The 20,744-nt window shown below is 41.4% G+C and overlaps 3 protein-coding genes across 5 annotated transcripts in view; all 3 read right to left on the bottom strand.

Moving 5' to 3' along the window:
* The window catches only part of LEPR (leptin receptor), a 46,816-nt gene extending 36,038 nt beyond the window's left edge, over positions 1-10,778 (bottom strand). Inside the window, exon 1 of the mRNA XM_051797894.1 lies at positions 10,664-10,778. The gene's annotated coding sequence lies outside the window, so the exon portion shown is untranslated. The remainder of the gene's footprint in view (positions 1-10,663) is intronic.
* A 758-nt stretch (positions 10,779-11,536) lies between these two features.
* Positions 11,537-16,355, bottom strand: LEPROT (leptin receptor overlapping transcript). The gene is made up of 4 exons (XM_051798679.1): positions 16,229-16,355; positions 15,875-15,950; positions 14,889-15,075; positions 11,537-13,562 (listed from the first exon to the last, which is right to left on the bottom strand). The coding sequence occupies exons 1-4, from the start codon at positions 16,242-16,244 to the stop codon at positions 13,446-13,448; spliced, it is 396 nt and encodes a 131-aa protein (XP_051654639.1). The 5' UTR covers positions 16,245-16,355; the 3' UTR covers positions 11,537-13,445.
* A 1,009-nt stretch (positions 16,356-17,364) lies between these two features.
* The window catches only part of DNAJC6 (DnaJ heat shock protein family (Hsp40) member C6), a 43,714-nt gene continuing 40,334 nt past the window's right edge, over positions 17,365-20,744 (bottom strand). For all 3 annotated transcript variants that reach the window (XM_051797958.1, XM_051797965.1, XM_051797949.1), the window contains 2 exons: positions 20,444-20,620; positions 17,365-19,554 (listed from right to left, as the gene is read on the bottom strand). In XM_051797958.1, coding sequence (XP_051653918.1) covers positions 19,453-19,554; positions 20,444-20,620 — 279 coding nt within the window. In that variant the 3' untranslated portion in view covers positions 17,365-19,452. The remainder of the gene's footprint in view (positions 19,555-20,443; positions 20,621-20,744) is intronic.

Here is a 20,744-nt window from a genome sequence, read left to right as displayed (position 1 = left end):
ACCATTTCTCCAGTGAACTTCTTGGTTTAGATACTTTCCAAATTTGCTATGAGGGGACGTTCCCTCTCCCAAAAAGCATGCAGGGATCATAGAATCATGGAATGGTTTGGGTGGGAAGGACCTTAAAGCCCAGCCTGTTCCACCCCTGGCCATGGGCAGGGACACCTTCCACTATCCCAGGTCACTCCAAGCCCCATCAAACCTGGCCTTGGACACTTCCAGGGATGGGGCAGCCACAGCTGCTCTGGGCAATCTGTGCCAGGGCCTCACCACCCTCACAGCCAAATTCTTTCCCAATATCTCATCTAAACCTACTTTCTTCCAGTGTGAAGCCATTCCCCCTCATCCTGTCACTCCAGGCCCTTGTCAAAATTACTCATCTTTTAAGTAACCAACACAAGTTTATGCCACGGCAAGCCCAGGGAAGTTTTCCAAATGGAAAGGATGAGCACAAAAAGCATAAAACCCTGATATTCATAAGATATGACTCTTCATTTATGCAGATCTGTAATTACTTTATAATCCAAGTATAATTTGAGGAGGCAGAACTGCCACCCCAGGGAACAGCACTGGGCTGGGAGCTCCACAGCAGCTGCTCATGGAGTGGGAGGAAGGAAGAAAGGGAAGAAAACTTAGTGGAACTAAACACCCTTGGCTTTCCAAGTGTTCCAAGGGACACTTCGCTCCCATTCAGCTGCACCAGTGGAATAGGCAGAAGGAAAATCTAATATTTCGCAACATATTCCTAATTCTTTTTATGGTTAGATAGCTGTAGCTGCTAGAAACAAGCTTTCAAAGGAGGCAGAAGGGAATGATCTACAGAAAATTCATTACAAGGGATTTTCATCCCTTTTTAAGCTTTCTCATGGCTGCAGGAGAGGTCCTGGGTAATTAGTGCTGTCACCATTAGTGAGGCCTATTTCCCAAAGGCTGAAGTGTAATTTGGCAAGAAGAAGATGCTGAGTGCATTCAAGGGGGAAATTGCAGCAAAAATACAAGTTGGACAAAAAAAAAAGTGGTCCTTCAAGTAGCAGGTTCTGTAGTTTAACTTCCATTTTGACATATCTATTTACTGGGCTTTTAAATAAAAACACCAGTTACTATAGTAACATTTACATCAGAGGTTGTACTTCTGCTGCCTCTGAGGTACAGAAAACCCATCTGCTCCGTTCACCTTTGTACTTCACTCCTGCAATATTTTAAATGACAATCCCATTTTCTAATAAACTTTTTTTTCCCTAAATATTTTCCTTCTCAGCTTAGAAATTAAAGTACATTTGATCTAATTTTCTTTTAAATGACTAAGCCCTGTGTGTGGGAACACAACTCCTGGTTCCAGGGAGAACAGGATGTAAAAAGAACAGTGGAAGTGTCCAAGGCCAGGCTGGTTGGGGCTTGGAGCGACCTGGTCTAGTGGAAGGTGTTCCTGCCCATGGCAGTGGGTGGGACTGGATGGGCTTTAAGGTTCCTTCCAACCCAAACCATTCTGCAAGTCTAGGAAATAAGACAAATTTTGCTTTTCTAATCCTGCTGTAATTTAGGTTTTTTCCTGTAGGAATCATGGTAAAATGACAGATTATGATTACTTACTTGGACAAACAGTCCCCTCCACACCTTTTCTTTTAGCCTGTTAGAATGGCAAAGCATCACAGCTCATTCCAAGTTCTCCTCTGCTGCCTTTTCCATTTTTATTCCAGCCTCTTATCAGTAGATTTGTTATGAGATGCTTCTGTATCTCTGCTTTATTTCCACCCCTTTGTTTACTTTATGAACACTGAGTAAACAAGACAGAGCTGCTAATGCTCCTGAGCTTGCAGAGCCCTGGTTTAGTGCTGGAAGACCTACCACACTTTCCATGAGGTTTTCATGGTTAAACTCTGTTCTTACTCTAAAGAAGGAAGGTATTTACTTAGCAAAACATGACCCTTTGGGGCAGATGGAGAAATGAAAACACCCAGGGTTCTCAATTCCACTAAACTGAGATCATGCCTGGACCTCACAGGAATTACAGCTGGAAAATACAGGGAGCAGAAGATAACAAAGAGTGAAGGTAACTCAGACACCTCTCCAGTGGGTTGACTTGCTTTTTCCTTCTATTTTTCCTCCTGATGAACACACACTTAAATCAGATTGTAGTGAAAACCTGCATGGATGGGACTGTGGCACAGCCCAAATGCTGCTGGTCATGTAAAGTTATGCTTTGCTGATGTCATAACCATGAGAAAACCAGGATTTGCTTTTAATTCCAAAGAAGAGCATTGTTTAGTCTGTTAGCCCCACAATCCCTACCAGGATGAGAGTACCACTCAGACACATCTCAGTGAGAAGAAAGTAAATACCACTACTTTTTCCCCAAGGGGGTCGTGGTGGAAATCTATTTGCAGAAGCACTTTTTAAAACCTGGCACCAATCTGAGTTTCTCAAGTGTGTCATCGAGCCCAGAGGAGATGAATCCACAGAACAGAACTGGCAAGAGAGATAAATGGGGGAGAAAATGAGAAGGTATTTTGAATAAATGCCTTCAAGAAAAAAAAACAAACTTAGGCCTTTTAGCAACTTAGATGTTTCTAAACCTAGCAGAAGTTCAGCTTGTGACATTAATACACTCAGAGAAAAAAACACCCAATAAAATGGTGTAATTCAAACTTTTGTGCTTTTGGCTATGGAAACAGGATTTTAATTCAAGGGTTTATATATCAGTGATGAGTTTCAGTCAACACCAAAAAGAAACTTTAGATACTTCATGCCCATAATATATTAAAACCATGGAATGGTCGGGGGTGGAAGAGACCTTAAAGATCATCTACTTGATGGAAAAAAGCCACCATTTTTTCATGAAAACTGGTGAACTTAAGAGAATGGGGACAAGGATCCTCATCTACCTAGTCCAGCCACTCTAAAAGGGAAAAAAACCCTAAATAAGAGAACATCACACATCTTTCATGGTTGTTTTCAGATGCATTGTTCTTCTCTAAAATCAGATAATTTTACCTAAAAATGAAGCAAAGTCCTACCATAGTGTGCCCAGTTTTCAGCTACTACTAACCACAAGTTTAGGCACTAATTTTAGGTAATTCAGCATCAACCCTGGAGGATCTGGGTTTCAGTCTCCAAAATCTTGGCAGTATTTCATCCCTAATAAGATGCACTGTGATCAAGACCTATTAAAAAGCACATCTTACATTCATCCCAAACCCAGATGCACTGCAGTGATGAGACATCATGTGCAGCAGCAAAGACACTTCTGTCTCAGTAACTTCTCAGAGCCAGATCCCAATTTCAAAACATCAGGGAATATTTCAATGCAAGTGGCCAATTGTTTTGGAAGGGAATCAGAAAAATAGAGTGGGGAAAAAAGGTGGGGAATGGCTGGATCCATATGGTGAGATGTTGACATTCTGCATGACTTATTTTCTGGACAAACAGTAATGCGTGAGAAGGAACAGCATGGGAGAAAAATAAAAGGTTATAGAGTGTGTGGTGAGAAAACAGGAAAAAATGGGTTAGGAAGGGGCAGATATGGGAAAAGGCAAGAACAACAAGCAAATGGACCCTGCCAGGGTGGAAATGATGTGTCCAGATAGTGCTGGCACAGAAGAAGTGTGACCAAAGGGATGATCATGGGATTCTGACAGGAGGGAAAGGGTCAACAGGGACAGAGTCCCCACGAAAGAGGGGTGAAGTCCCTGTGGAGAGGATGGTGCTGCCAGCAGGATGGGTGTCAGACCCTCAGGCTTAGGGGCTGATGAGAGCACTTGGACACTGGATTTTGAAAATATTGCCCTCTCCTTGGCAGAGAAATGGGAGCAGTAAGGCAGGGGCACCACACTCAAGTAATGCCTGGGACAGCTGCTCCCTGTTATAACAGCCCCAGTTTTTGGTGCCATGTGGATTAGCCTGGGAGTAGCACATGGAGAAGGTGTTCTGTATGGCTTAATTCCCACATGAATTCCCCATGGGAAACGACTCCTCAGACAGTCCCACCCCCCTTTGCCTCATGCTCCTGCACAAGCAGGTGAAGGCTAAGCCAGTGCTGATGTTGGAGGAGATGAGAACAAGAAGCAGGGAAGGGATCAGCTCTGTCACTCTGGGTTCTTTGGCAAGGACGCCACCCAACACCAGACCTTTGAAGTCTGGCTCTCAAGGGGAGCAGACAAAAATTTCAGTCCTTCCACACACACAAACACCCTGCTGGATGCAGAACTTTCATTTCATCACAAGACTAGACAAGAGCAGAAACGATTCAGAACATACCCCAGTCTTTCACTCATATCCCAGGCCTTGCACTCTGTTTAAAATGTCACAGTTTTGTACATTTACAGATACTCTCCATGTCCAAACATGAAGAGTCTCCCTTATTGATTAGGTATTTGAGCCAAAACGTCTCCACTTGAAGAGTGTCAAACACAAATCTAATTTGATTATTCTGTTCAGACAGGCTTTCCCTTCAGAAAGGTCATATTTAATCCAGCGTTATTCCATCATGGATCTGGCCACAGGATATCTGAATGGCTACTAATAATATGGCACCCATGAACTAGTAATATGGTACCCATGAAAAACCCAGCTAAACATCAGTTTTTCCCCCTCCACATCCCCACTTTTTAATCCCTCAATTCCAGTTTCTTTTTATGTGGCTTAAAGGAGAAAAAAAATTACTATTGAACATGATTCATAAAAGTAACTCCAAAAGGTTTCATTTTGGGTCAGAAGTTTTGATGTCTAAATGGGAACAAAATAGACTAAATCCTGCTCCAAATAAAAATACAGCCACAAGGAATGACCTATTACTGTAATTTAAAAGGTAACTGTTATCAACTTAACATGATTACTTAAAGTGCTACAGGAAAACAGGCACTGACTGACCCTCAAAACAAGTTTACCCACAAAATTCCTCATTACCTGCCCACTGCAGACCAGAAAATGCAATTATCTCCAGTAACTTGTACCACCTCACACAAAACTGAGAAGAGCTGGGTACAATAACATCAGGCACTGCAATATCAGACAGACAGGTGGAAGAATGATGGTTTTACCCTTTGATTTACTCACACAAAGCCTTCTGCAAAGAATCATAAAGTTCAGGATCTGTTTGTAAATGATCCCCCAAAATTGGCTTTATGTCTGTTTTAGGTGTAATTATTCTCGTCACTAAAGGAAAAGGAGGGTGCAGAGGGATCAGTGCTGTCATTAACTGTGACTTCCATCACTTGTCAGAATCAATCACTGTATGAACAGAAGATGAAACTAAAATTCAATTAACTGGGCCATTTTCCAAGGTACACAAATTTTGAGAAACTGTTTTTGAACAAACCCTTCCAGAGCACTTACTTTCAAGAATTAATAAGCAGACTTTAGGGTTTTATATTTAATAACAATTGTTCTACCCTGTACAGAGCTTAAGACACAACTGAGAGTTTCTATTTAAAACAGAACATTAAAAACCATCCAAATATGCCAAATCAGAGCTAGGGGAAAAGTTTAAAACTCTTTTAAAAATTAACAGAGTCTTTAAGATTTAGCACAAGGAACTCACTGTGTAGTTCAGGATTGACTGACTTATTGATGCTGGAGTCCTCTCACTAATCATGATCAATCTACCACTATCATTTAGTCCAATTCAACCCTCAAACAAGAGCAAAGTTTTTCTGTAAGATATTCTGGTTTTTCACTCTTTTAGGTGACTTGCTGCAGGAAAGAGAATTTTCTGTTTAATGTAGACATGATGATTTTTAGTCAGATATTTTGTTGCATGTTCACATCTGAGCAGGATCTCAGACAGAATTCACTGAAACCACCAGGAGGTTTTTTGCTGATTTTTAGGGGATTTGGGGTTAAGCTTTTAAGTGAAGATAAATGGTGAATTTTTAACATTTTTCTCTACACAGGGGCAAATCAGGGATATAATCCAGATGCTTCTGCTGTGCCAGTTGCACTGGGAGATGAATGAGATGCATCCTGGGGTGTGATTACTGGCCTTATCTAGTAATGCTGGATTTGTATCAGAATTAATACACAATGTCAAAAGGCACATTCCTTAAGAGCATGTGCCAATTCCCCTGGAAATAAGGACTCAATCTCAAGGCTGTCCATACACCTGTTCTCCTTAGGCTCTGGATAATCCTCACTACACCCCAAGGTGGAACGAATTTGTCCTTCCAGCCAAGCCCTCTGCTTTCACTTGTGCGTGTGACAGAAAAGTGGCTACAAACAACACAATTCTGCATCCAGCACCTCAACACAAACCCAAATTCAAGGCCAAGCCTCCCCCTTGGATGAGAGATGAAGTTTTAACAGTTAGGCAGTGCTGTGGTTATAAAATGCAAACTCAAATTTATCCTTAAACCAGGTTGTGTTAAAAAAAACCGAACCAACAAACTAACATATAAAAGAAGCACTTACTTATATGTTGCTACAGGTTGTTGCTGTCCCATCCCTGGAAGTGTCCAAGGCCAGGTGGGAACAACCTGGTCTAGTGGAAGGTGTCCCTGCCCATGGCAGGGGTGGAATGAGATGAGCTTCAAGGTCCCTGCCAACCCAAACCATTCCGGGATTCTATGATACAAAAAAGTCCTGATTTTAACAGCAAAGACACCAAAAGGCAAATGAGGACATGGCAATCAAGACAAGAGTACTCCAAAGGAGGAACTAGAATTGCCCAACTCCCTGGTTAAGGAAACTCATCTCAGAGGGGTTTCTTGATGCAGCTGAGGAAGTCAGTCCTTACAGAACACTGAATATTTTGAGGCTCTTTTTGTTAAAAACCAGTTTTAAGTAATTAGAAACTGGAAGTCAGTCATCAATTCCCATCCAGAACTAATGAGGATTTTATGGCATAGTTCTTTCTAAATTGCCACTTGCCTGCCCCTCCTTCTGTCTCATTAATACCATCCAGAAATCACTGTGAGTTCTGAATGCAGGGCTGGCCTTTGGCTCAGCTTCTCCTGACACCCAGAGGTAACAACAGCTCAGTCCCATCAGGGCAGGGAAGCTGGGATGGTGGAATTACTGACTGGGAGAGCTTAAAATTAACTCTTCTATTCCAGAGGACCTTGGAAGTGACAACCAGTTGCTTTGGGTTGGTTTTTGGTGGAACTAGCTAAAGGAGAAGCAGGGAGGGGACCCTTAGGCCCTACTGTAGGCCAGAGTTTGTTCAGGGATCTCAGGGTTCCAAGGGCAACCCCAAGAGTTCAGGTGAGGGCTGGAATCAGGGCAGAGCTGCAGCTCAACACTTGGAGCTGGGACCTTCTGTGCTCCCATTGCAGGGCTAAAACTACTAAAAGGAGATGAAGAGAACAGAGCAATGATGGGGCACAACGCTGTAAAAGAAGAGAGGGACAAAGATACCTGTGTTGATCTTTAGGTGACCAAAGGGAGTTGAATAATCCCAACCCTGAGGATATTTGCTGAATCCTAATTAACTTTGCACATTCATCACTTCTGAGACTCCCAAAGGCTGTGCATTTTGAAATTATTTCTAATGATTATCTGTCCAGTTATTACGAGATCCTTGAAAACTAAGATATTTTCTGCTGTAGATTTTAATTAAACAGTAAAATATTTGTCAGAAATACAATCTTCTTTGAAGGAATGGGGAAAAAAGAAAGCATGTTCTGGACTGGCTACAGTTTCTATTACCTGACTCAAAAGGTAAAATTTACTTTCTGTATGCATGAAAAATATGCTGCATTTCTTAATGCAATTTTAATATTTTAAAATGAAACTAAGAGCAGAGTTCACTTTTGGGACTTATTCCATGGGAAATGGTTTTATCATTATGCAGTTGTTTGAAACATCTTAACGTCTCCTTGCAATCACTATTTAGAGATAAAAAAACTGGCCACACAGGGTGACACTGAGTTGTGTTACTGGAAACAAGGACAAGCTGTTAAATCCTCTCCTGGGTGAAGTGTCCTGTGTTTAAGACAGGGATTTGTGTATCCAACATCCTGTGAGGCACAGCCAGAAGACACAGACCCCCAGACAAGAGGGCCAGTGTGTCCCACAGTGACTCATGAGCACACTCAGATTGTCCTCACACATTAAAGGGTTCAGCACACAACTGGATTAGGCCTTTCATCTCTCCTTCCCCACCCCAGTGATCCCAAATTCCCATCAACTTCCAAACTCCATCAGCAGCCATCGCAACAACTATTGCAGCTTTTGTTTCTGTGTGGTAGAAAGGCTTTTTTTTTTCCTTTTAAAGATGGAAAACCAGTAACAAAAGCTCCTGTTATATTGGGATGCCCAATATGACCCAGGCTTGGGCACAACAAAATGAGGAACAAAATCCCAAGCCCAGATCAAACAGTCCCAACAAAGGGTAAGCAAGACATACAAATGTCACCATCAATCCTCCTGTTCCAAGCATATGCTTTGTAAGGCACAATAAATACAGTTTAACTTGTTCCCAAATCCTCAAGCAAACAAAAACATCCAAGCAGCAGCTGTCAGTTATTCATATTGACCAAGAAAATGAAAGCACCAGTCAGTATAGTGGAAAATGAAGCTCAAAGCAGGTGATAAAAATCAAAATTCACTGGCATTGAGAGCCTCAGCTGAACTCTTGAATCTACCAGATGCTAACACCCCTGCTTTTGTCTCAGCACTCCATTTAAAGATTTCAGATTAACTCTATAAAACTTGAGCATGAATATGATTTCTGGGGTTTTGTGCACGTGGTTTGTCTTTTTATCTCCACAAAAGTGAGTAGTTAATTTTATCAGCATTCTCCAGGAAAACATGTAATTGAAAATACAATATAACACAGGCAGTGAATGCCAGTTTAGCTGTCAGCAAGCAAAAAACTAAGAAGATCTCAGGGTTTCAGAGCACAACAGCTGGGAGCACTGCTGGAACTACATATTTGAAATTCCCCATTTCAACAGACAGCCCTGTTCTAAGTATTCCACAGTAAGGTCTTCCCTCTATCCAACCATCCAAAAGCAAGGCTGTTCTATGTGCAATTTTGCACAATTATGTTCAATACACATAAATTTCTCTATTAAACAAAGCCATGGGTTGAGTCTCAGTTCGAAGACAATCTTCTTCCTATCCCCCAAGAATTTTCTGGGAGAAAACAGGTACGTTTTTAGAATTCCTCTCCTCTCCCCAGCAGTATCTACACTTCCAGGTGTTCAGGGCCAGTGGGAAGAGTCTCCTGCACACGAAGACAAGGAATGGTCATCCTCCTGGGAGAGGAAGCAGGGACCAACCAACCAGTCCATTAGAAAAAGGAGTATCCAGACTATTTGTTACAATCTAGAACTAGTCTACAGGAAGTAAAATTCCCCCCCCCAAAAGCAGAAAACCTCCTGCTGAAATACTGGTCATGGGGAATAAACAACTGTGACCCATTTTTTAATATAACCCAGAAACAGCTCAAACAAACCTCAGCATAAAGGACAAAAGCAAAACAATAAAACAAGATAAATACAAGGACAAGGCATTGGAGAAAATGTTTCTCTAAGAGTGTCCCAGCTGATCTTTAAAATTTAATCACAATTCACCAGCCAGAGCTTCCTTACCTATTTTATTGGGAGACACTTCCCTGTAAAGCCCTCCAGTACACACTGGTCATGTATTGCAGGGGCCACTTAAACAAATCAATGACTCATTAGTACCTGGTGAGCATCTGGCTTAATGAAATAGTCTGTTCATCCGTTATCAGAGACTAGAAACAATCCCTGCAGAGTGAAAGATGTAGGATCTCAGAAGTCCTGCTGTGTTAAGGATTGAGATCAGGGTTAGAGATCATTTTAGAGCTTTACATAGTTGTCAGTTTAACAATACAATTTGATATGTGGTTTACCAGGACAGCTTGTTTGGGTAACTCCCGGGTATTAATGAGTTTACATTCATTTTATGGGATTGAAGTCTGTTTAAAGGGTTTAGGAAGTTACCTGAGGTCATAACAACTAGTTAGGAAGGTTACCAGCTTTCTTAGAGGAACGAAGAGCCTTCAAAACCAGTGCCAGCCTGACCAGCACCCCCTTATACAGTTTTTTTCCCTTCAGCTAAACATATGTTTTCAATAAACATCTCTGTTAAGTACAAAAACAAGCAGCTACAACAAAGGTGGGAGGGATAGGAAATAAAAGTTACACCACAAAGATAATACTCACAAATCCAGCAGCAGGTTAAATAAGGGAGCTCAGGAACCAAGCCTAGAGCCTGAAGTGACTCTCTGTGCCAAACGTGAGCTGGGCAGTTCAGAACAGTATTCCCAAACATTCCTTTTCCAAACCAGGACCAATCCAGCAGCTCACTGATGCAAAAAACAATAAACTCACCTTCTCCAAAGCCTGGTTGCTCGAGGTACTGCTGGGAACAGAAAGCTCCAGCTATTGAGGACGCTCAGCCTTCTCCTGATGGTGGGGACCTCAGAAACTGATGAAAGACTGAGCAGGCTCCACCTTCACAAGCTCTGGTGGGATCAAAATCACCCAATTTAATACATTCACCACCTTAATTGCAGGAGAACTGACCTGGAAATGAAAGAGAGCTTTGATGCCCTCTGCATCCCTGCATAGCAGTGCTGGCAGGGTCCAGACTGGAAAGTGGAAGAGGTCAAGTACTACCTTACATCCCATCTTTTTTATGGAAGGCTTTTAAAAAACCCACAGATTTACCATGTACTAAGAGATAAGTGATGATAATTTACCTGCATATTTAAATAGAGCCTCTACAACACATCCTACAGTAATTCCACCTTCATGGCTTCTGAAATTTGTCACTTATACCATCAGGAAAGCACCACTGGATACATTTTATCTTTCTTCTCGCCTCTTGAAATTTAAGACAGACAAACACTTAAGCATCAGATATGTTTATTAGACAACTCGAAAAGTCAGTTTTATTAGACAACTCAAAAAGAAAAGTAGAATGTATTTTCATGTCCATGTTTTAATACTTCATGATCTCAAGAACGTGGCAATCACAGAAGATAAAAACAGTGTTTACAAAAGTTCCAAAAGCTGCACTGCATTCCCAGCTACAGGAAACAGGATTAGAGGACAAGGAAGCTTTATAAAATGCAGCCACAGATTTTCAGCTCATTATGAAACACAGTGATATAGCCATGTATATGCATTCACAAAAAAATCGGCACAGTATGGAAATTAAGGCACTTTGGATACATAGTATTCACTTCCAAATAGGAAAACAATTTCAGAGAAACCACAGTAAATTGCTACTGGAGGATGGTGACAGTACGCCCAGTACAGACCAGCAGAGCACCAAGGTTGGGTGAGTGAGTGAAGTTCTGGTTAAAAAAAAGAGCAATGAAATATTTTTTTTTTTACCCTACTTGATTCAAGCAAATTTACTTTTACAGAGGTCAAGGAAGATTTCCATGATTTAAACACTGGTAAAAACAATTTTAAGAGTTAAATGTAACAAGTCCATGTGAAAACTGCATGAAGTTCACATTAAGGATTAGTGCATGTAACTGTTTCAAAAAGAATAAAAATAAAAAGCAATGGCCTTCTCCATTCAGCCTTCACCTGCTGTTTCATGAGGTCCCCACCAACCCCAGCCAGACCAAGGGAATACAGTACAGCAGGATAATTTGACAAAAAGCAATTTCTCTTCAGAGCTGCACTTTCTGCTCCTCCTGTTCAGTTCAGATTGTCCCTGTTTCCTTCCTGTGTCCCCCTGTGCCACCAGCACACTGATATATAAGACATCTACAACACATTCCACAAATAATCATTCTCTAATTGAAAGAAAAAATCATCTCAGTTGCTTTTCCACTCCACTGTGAAAGCAAAACTTAGTAATTGAGTAGTTTTGCAGCCTTTGGTAGGTAAATGCTAAGGAGTAAAACCACTCCAAAGTTCAGCTCTAATCCACCAGGAGTTAAATAGAATTGTTAGCAATGGCACTGGGCATTTAGAGGATCAGGCACTTAAATTGGGTATTATTGTTGCCGTTTCACTTTATTATTTTGCATAAAAAATGCCATTTTATAGGAAAAAAAGGTAACTTCTTCAAAAATCAAAGCAGGGCTTAGACATGGAAATGATGTTTACTCCAAAGAACTTGGCTTTTAATTAGGCCAAATAATTCCCATGGGAGTAGGGTCCAGCAGATTTCATTCAGAGTCAGGAAGAAGACACTAACATACATCTGGACAAGTATATCCTGCTATATCTCCAATGGACCATTAACATCCAGGAGAAACTGTCCCTTCATGTTAATTCTTCTTTTACCAGAACAACAGCCTGGACACCCTTCAGTATAAAACACAGCATTCCCCAGCACTGAACTGCTCCCCTCACACACAGCTGATATTTCAATTTAAAACATGGAATTAACCTTCCTGAAACCTGATTTTCCATTCCTACTTGAGCCATATTCCAGTACTTGGACCACAGAATGATTTCTGTCCCCAGTATCTGAGTGTTCACAGAAAATCCATCCATTTTGAACCTTTGCTCTGGGTTGTATCAAAATCTATTCTCACAAAACTGCAGTAATAAAACTTACTTTTCTAAGTGTGATGATGTGACTCTTTATCAGCATAAAGCTATTTGAAAATATAGTGTTTTATGTAACATTCATTTTTTTTACAGACAAAAAAATAGTAACTGAATAAGTCTGTTTTAAAAGCAATGAGAAGAAGTCCTACTCAGAACACTCAATTCTTTGCAATTCAGGCATTTCACACATAAAAATAAAGAACTGAACACAAGATTGTAATTTTAAGTGTCCTGAGAGCAGTTTCTCCTTTTGTGAACCTTCATAAGAGAAGTAATGTCAGCTCTGAGCACTAAAATATATTATTCCCCAAATACATCCCCATTTGTTAAGCTGAATAGGGACACAGAGTATCTTGGTGGGGAGAAAAATATCTTTTAAATAAACATCATAAATGGAAAGAAGGATTTTTAACCAGGGTTATTTCCTTTTGCTTTCATTAGGTAGTAAGAGAGTTGGCATAACTTATGTTTCATTTAATGTTATCATGAAAAAAAACAAAATTACAATCCATCAGATGAAATTAAATATTAACTCATCCCTAATCAAGGCAGAAAGATTGATCAAGTTAAACAGTATCAATTAGGATAATCTTTATACTGTTCTACTTTGATTACATGGTTCAAAACCCAACAGGAATGTTGACCAATGTCACATGTATCAATGTGATATCAGTTAATACCAATTAACCCAAAAGTTAGTGCATTGATAGTGAAAAAACAGGTAAAACTCCTTGTTTTGTAAACTTAGAGGACAAATTTGTGATAGTAATTCCAGATTTGACTGAATACTTTAAGCCAACTGTCACCACTGTCCCTTTGGCTGAAGGGCATCATAAAAAAGCACATTATGGACAGATAAAGCTACATGTTTATGCACCACATGTTATAATATCTATACATATACACAGAGTATGGTAAGAAAGGCTGTAAAATAGCAAATGTTACCAGCACCAGAGTGAAGTCCTACCACTGCTCCCAGCTAAAGTCATCTCCTCTCCCAAACACAAGGAAAAAGCCTAAAATAGTAAGGAAAATGACTGCATTGCCAGCCAGCACCAGGCCACAGGCTCCCCATTTGATCTGAAATGCAAGGAAATGGAACAATCAAAGCAAATCAAAGTCCAGGGCAGATATTTCTATGCATTAGAGAAACTAAAAACACTACAGGAAGGTGCTAAAAGCATACAGAAAAAGACAATAATAAATAATTCAGTTTATGTGGCTAATTATTCAATTAGCAGCCACTCATACTGCTAATACAACACTTCAACAGGCTAATGCTATGATGCAGAACAAAATAAAAATAATAAAATAATAATGAAAATAATATAAATATATAAATAATCTATACATAATATAAATAATACAAAAATACAAATATAATAAAGTAAAATAACTAAAATAATTTTTAAAATAATAATAAAAAAACCACTTGCCATAGAGATCATTAAAACATACCTAAATCAGAGAGAAATGTTATGAAATTAGTGCTCTCCTTTAATTGCCATGCAATAAAATAAGAGATCTCCTTTCAAATAACTAATGAGCATTAAAAAAATGGTCTTAAAAGTAAATAGCCTATCTTTTAACAATTTGTCCAACTGATTTTACTCAAATAAGCAACATTTAGCACTAAAAGGTACAGTTGTGAATTAGAGTTCCCTCTCGTGGTCATTCTGCTTCTTTCTGGCAGCTCCTACTGCCAGATCCACGATTTCAAAAGTGTCAGGGAAATTGGACATTACAAATAAACTCAAACTCAGCATACAAGTTTCAAGAAAAACTCAAAGACTGAAGGGGAAAAACAACAAAACAAAAAAGTCACTGGGTAGTTTGGGAGATGGGAAAAAGGAATTCTCTGCCTGGCAAATAAATGTGACAAAAATCTCACCCCTGAAGAGCAGCTCAGAAAGCAAAGAGAAAAGGAGTTAAGTAGAGTTTCCTCAGACTCTGATGGGACAAAGCAAGAGCTTGGAAAATGCTTTGAAAACTAGGAAGGGCAGTTCTGGAAGTTTGGCCTTTTATCTTTTAACTGACAATGGACTCCAGTCACCAAGTTTTCAGCATCCTAAATGGAGAAAGCAGACACTGCAAGATAAAAATAAGGAAGCTGGTGCAAAGGGTCTGGTGTAAAGGGTCATGAGATACAGAGGCATGAGATGGAAGAGATGTTATCTTGTATTAGACCAAAACGAATCCAGGGCAAAGAAAAACAGCTAAAAAATTTTCAGTCATGCAAGTCCTTCATTCGGGTCAAAAAGCAGCACTGACACAACTTCAGCAGATTGTTTTCATCTGGAGACATCAAATAATAAAATTAAAGACAGGATTTACAGGCAGCAACAGTGCATTTAAAGATTATTCTCAGCAACTGGTGTCTAAAAATAAAAATTAGCAAGAACTTACTGCTTCAACCCGTGCAAGGATTATTGGAAATCCAAAAGCTGAGACAACAATTCCTGTGGTGAAGAAATAGGCCAGTTCTCTGCAGGCACTGCTGGCAGCATCACTGTCATCACTCACTCTTCTGGCAATGAAGTGGGGAATGGGGCAGATGAAGTAAAATATCAACACAAACAGAGGCCAGTACACACTGGGAAGGGGGAAAAAGGAAATGTATAATCAGTTAAATGGATGCTTCAGTCAGAAAAATTATTGCAATAGCTTTAATCCCACTTTATAGTTTGAAAAGGGGATCACCCACAAGATTTCACCCAAAAAGTGGCAATCCCACCTCACGTTCCCTGGCACAAGCACTCACAGAGCAGAAACCACCACTCTCACACGACCAAGTGTTAATTTGTTTGACATTTGCATCACTTTGCTGATTCAAGCCTCACCACAGAGGGAAGAGGAACGTGAGCAGGACAGGAGCAGCTTTCCCAAATTAGAGGGATAACCCAGCTGGCTGAAGGCACACCCCGGCACTCCCATCTCTGTGTCAGGGCTCTCAGGAGCCTCCTCTGCGTTTTCAAGTGTTACAGACACAGAATCACAGAATTCTAGAACAGTTTGGGTTAGAAAAGACTCAAAAGCTCATCTAGTTCCAACCTCCATGGGCGGGGACATCCCAACTGGAGCCTTGTGGGAGGATGGTTTAGAGAAACAGGAAATTAAGGGAAAGTACTGTGCGAGGTTAAAAATCGCTGTTTAGCAACCTGGCACCGCGTTTCCAGAGACAGCACAGAGCTGTCTGCAGTATTTATTTTTTTTAATGGAAGTGCAAATATCGGCTAAGGAAGTGGCCTTTAATCACAACAAACCGCCACGTGTCAAGAGCCAGGAAGTGGCGGACTGCTGGAAGAGCCAAACAGCTCAGTTAAACGAGAGTAACATCTCAATTAACAGATTTGAAGGAGGAGAAACTTTGGGAAGTCAGCCGGCCCGCTCACCCGTAGTACTCCAGGGCGCAGCCCAGCATGAGGAACGTCAGCCCGATGGCTCCGCTGAAGGACAGGGCCACGAGAGCTGCAACGGCACAGGGCGGGCGGTGAGGCGGCGGCCGGGCATCCCCCCCCGGGGACCGGGCATCTTCCCCCCGGAGACCGGGTACCACCTCAGCGGGGACGGGCATCCCTCCCGCGGGACCGGGTACCACCTCACAGGGGACCGGGAACCGCCTCCCCGGGGGCCGGGCATCCCTTCCCGCATTCCCGGCCGCCAGCTCCCGCGCTGAGGCGATGCGTGGCCGCTCCCTGAGCGGGAAGCCTTGGGAAGGAGGGAGGGAGGGAAGAAGCTCTCGGTACCTTTGACGCCCGCCATGTCCGGCCTCCTGAGGTGACTTCCGCCTTCTGGCCACGCCCCCCGTCACGTGACCGCCGCGTTACCCAGGCGGAGGGGCGGGACAAGGAGTTCCCGCCCTCGCGACAAGGGGCGGAGTTTGCTGAGGGAGCGGCCCCTGCGAGGGGGTTAGAGTGGATACCGGCACGAATATACGTGTTTATTTTATGTATGGTGTGTAATAAATGTACATATGTACGTGATAAATGCATATGTGTGTGTGCACAGCCGCGGTCTGAATACAAAAGCGCCGTTTTAAAGAGCCCCCACCCTTCAGTCGCTGCCGTTTTGCAGGGTACTCCTGAAACCCCGTTTTCACCCCAAAAAATGGGCCGGGGCGCCCGTTTATCTCATGCACTGCCTTCTCAGGGTCTGCATCATCCCTTCTGCTAATCCACACTGAGAAGGGCAAGTATGTTTTTTTTAAAGAAGTATTTTTCAAGCCTTAGATTTTTGAAATACCACTTTCGACGCCACATTTTTTACCCAAGAGCTGCCTTTTGGCCCCAAGAATGGCCTTTTTGACCCAATAAGAGCCTTTTTGTCCCAAGAGCTACCCGATCTTTGCCCTAAGACTGATCTTTTCGGCCTGAGAACAGCCGTTTTGATCCTAGAACAACATTTTTGCCCCAAGAACAGTCTTTTTGAGGGAGATTTTGGACAGCCCTTTGGATACCCCTCCCCAGGGACCTTTTCTTCAGATACCTCCCCTCTCTCCCTCTTATTTCTTCTCGTTTCATATCTCTCTGATACATATTTTTTTCCCATTTTTCATTGTTAATTTTAAATAGTTTTGAACCAAGAAGGCTAATTAAAGCAGGCTTAAGCAGCTGAATGCTTCAAGTGAAAATTTTGGGGTTGTTGACTTGCCTGACTATGGGTCTCTGGAGCACAGTAGCATAAGTACAGCAATGACAAGTTGTTTCCAAAACATCTTAAATTGGGAAAAGCACTTGGAATGCCAACCTGTGGATAACCACAGGCATTAATGACCACTTACAGCAGCAATACTGCTCCTGTCCAGGGCACACCACCCCTCACACAGGAGCTGTTGTAGGACTTTAACCTTTTGGGCTGGTCACAAGCACAAAACATACCTGAATATGTTAATTTGAGCTCTTTAATGTATGTACAAATGTTTTAGACCAGTCACAATTTCGTTGAGTATATACCGTATTTACAAAAATTACAATAATTGAGTCAAACAGTAAACCTGAACATTGATAACCTCTGTCACTACCAGATATGACAAGAACTTTTTTTTTAGTTAACTATTTTGATATACATACGTCCTAATACTTTCATGCATCCATAAAAACATTAGGGATGGAAGTAATCAAAGCTTAAGTGGCAGAGAGGTTTTTTTGGTAGATAAAGTTTAATGATGGATTTGTATTTTGTGAAGGGATGAGTATCCAGAGTTATGTGCCATGACAAACTCCATACAAAGCTAATGTTGTTTTCATCATTAAAAAAGTACATTATAGTAATGAGATCCTTTTTATTATATAGGCATAGGTCACAATATCTACAAATGTGAATGAGAAACAGTAAACCAACAAATCACAGGAACATGATTCACATTCCAGTTATCTCTTTAAATAAGACAAGCACATACTGGATCAAAACATTAATAAATAACATCCAGTTTGTTACTATTATCTTAAGGTCTTTTATATAAAAGGAGACCTATGTGTTGGTTTCACATTTTCAGTTAATGGTAGTAAATAATGGACCAATACAACAAAAGGATGAGTTTTATACAGAAAGCAATGTACTTTGACACACTGTCTTTGCAGTAATAGCTTTGCCACTTGAAAATGTAAGTGCAACAAGTAGTGGATTGTCTTGAAAAACCACCAACTTTAAAGACTCACATCAGATGGCAACCTGTTCCTGAAGCAGTAAATACAATTTCCTGCCCATCTGCTGAATATCCCTCAAATACAGATACAACTTGTTGGTAAATAAACTGCTACCTTTAGTAACTCTACAAAAGAATGCCAGAATTTAGGGTGAAGTTTGAATTTGAACTTGCTTTTTAACCAGGAAAGCTGCTTCAGCTTTAGCATCAGAGATATTTCCTTGTGATGTTACTGCTTTGGTCCAATATAAACTTTTAAGAGAATCAATTTGCACTATATTTACCTCAAAAATCAGACCTGGTCACCACGATCTGAAGGGTGAAGTTGCAACAGGTTGCAGCCTGCCAAGAGCCTTGGCCAAGTGCTCTGAAGCTGATAAAGGCATAAAGGTGATACAAGTGGGCTGGGAAAAGTCTTCTGAATCCTCAGGAAGGGGAAATGTTACCTATAGACTAGGGAGTTTCTAAAACTTTGCAGCAGAGCTTTAATTTGTTGATTTTTTTTTGTTTGATGGTTTCAAGCTGCTGGTGGGAAATGCAGTACATGATCATTCCTCACTTTTACAAACATGGGGTCACCCTTCCCCCCCAAAACTGCTGTTTAACAAACCAGCCAGGTGCTGTTTAACATCAATGACTTTTTGCTTGCTTTAAAAGACACTTGCTGAGGAATTTCTTCTTTTACTGCTGGACTGTGAGGTGAAGTACAGGATTAATGCATAAAGCAGTGGGCAGCTGCCATGCTGACCTAACCCAGGATTCAGCTTTGGCTCTATTCAGGTAGACTACACTATATGAGCAATTAAGCAGCAAATGGTGACTGTTAGAAGTGTGTCTAAACAACATCTGAGCACTTAAATTTGATGAAGTTTGATCCAAACCCAAGAAAAAAAAAAGTACATCGAAATTTGGGCTTCACCATCAGTTGTTAAACTCAACTGAAGTGTTGCCATGTCACATATCACCAAAAAAAAAAAAAAAAAGTAGGAAATTCACCAGCTACACTGTATCAGAGACAGAACAATTCCACCTTTTCCCAGTATGTGTTCTCTCTTCCCACTGGAATCCAAAGAAAAATATGAAAGTTACAAGAAACTGTAACCCCGAGGCTCTGGTAGGGTGAGCCAGGTGGCCAGATTTCCTCTGAGCTCAGGATTCTTGAGACAAGTGTTAGGAAACCTTTCTCTTGTTCTTCATGATAAGTATTAGGCTCTTGGTTTTCTGAAACTTCTGAATTTCCAGCCGGAGTTTGGTTGTTCTGTGATATTTGTGACAAAAGACTATATAAGCACTAGCACGGGTCTGTAGTGGAGACTGAGAAAGTACCTAATACAAGGGTTTTTGTCCTTGGTTTTCAAATTCTGACCAGGCATCATTTAGCTCCATAAATATCATCTTTGCATATTGTTCATATGGCTGTCCAGTAGCCTGGAATAAAAACAGAGAGACGGATATCACAGCTACCAAATCCAACCACACACAGCTGACATGTGAGCAGGGAGATTCCCAAGCAGTTACTGTTCACTTTCCACAAATTTACACTTACTCCTTGACAAAAATGAGCTACTCTGGAGGGCTGCTTACCTTCTTTACACCTGAAGAATATCTTGGCTCTTCTGGTCCTCAAAGCTCACAACCCCCCAGGTGTGACAAAGCACTGCCCCAAGGGCATAGTAAATGTAACGCAGGCATTGCAGGAGGCCTTTTACCGGCACTGAAGGTGAAGAGTTGCCACCTGACACAGTTGCTTGATAAAACCAGTATTCCTGCAAGCCTTGGGGCAGCCTACATCTTCCCAAGCCTCGTCCGCTGTCCTGAAACTCTCAGGGTCTTACTTTCTTTAAAAGTCCTCACCATAGGTTGTCCCAGGTGGAGTCATTGCACTCTGATCAGCAAGTGTAAGCAGCAAGACCACAAACTGGGTGATCAGATAACCTGATTGTTCCATTTTAGGAGTTCGATTTGAATCTCCTTTCGCAGGCACGGTATTGTGGGCTGTTGTCCACCAGCAGAATGGCTGAGAGTTGAAGTGAGGGTGACAAAACGTGAAGATTTGAGTCTCTGCTGCTTGGAGCAGTCTTGGGGCTGGGAGTGGTTACAGAATCACAGACTGGTTTGGGTTGGAGAGGGCTTTAAAGCTCATCTTGTTCCTGGCCTTGGACACCTCCAGGGATGGGGTGAGAGTCCTCAGCTTTCAGAAAGCATCAAAAATAATGGGCTGCCTTTTCCTAAGCTGTTTGCACAATAAATTAAGCAATATACCCCCCACTTTATAACAACAGCAATGTCTGTACAAGTGAAAGTAGGAGAGCCTTACCTTGTCAGGATGAACGACAAGCACTGCCCGTCGATACACCTTCTTCACCTGCTCTGGTGTCACAAGGTCTGCCATACTCACAGGTTTCCACCTGGTCTCCCCTGCCCACAATACTGTGTGCATTGTGGACAGCAGGGCTCTTATATTCCTCTCCTTCCCTTCAATCCATTCCAGAACCTGGAGAAAGGAATGTGTCTCAATTTATGCCTTACATTAGATATTCCACTAGGACAAAGTTTCTTCATTTGAATAGCAATGACTCCAAGGAGAAGCTTACATTTCTTTCCATGCTTTAGAAAAC

The sequence above is a fragment of the Manacus candei genome, unplaced genomic scaffold (assembly GCF_025592945.1).
Source record: "Manacus candei isolate 608988 ecotype Guabito, Panama unplaced genomic scaffold, ASM2559294v1 h1tg000005l, whole genome shotgun sequence".
Classification (NCBI taxonomy): Eukaryota; Metazoa; Chordata; class Aves; order Passeriformes; family Pipridae; genus Manacus; species Manacus candei.
The sequence above is the reverse complement of the archived record's forward strand: the minus strand, read 5'-3'. Positions and strand labels throughout refer to the sequence as shown.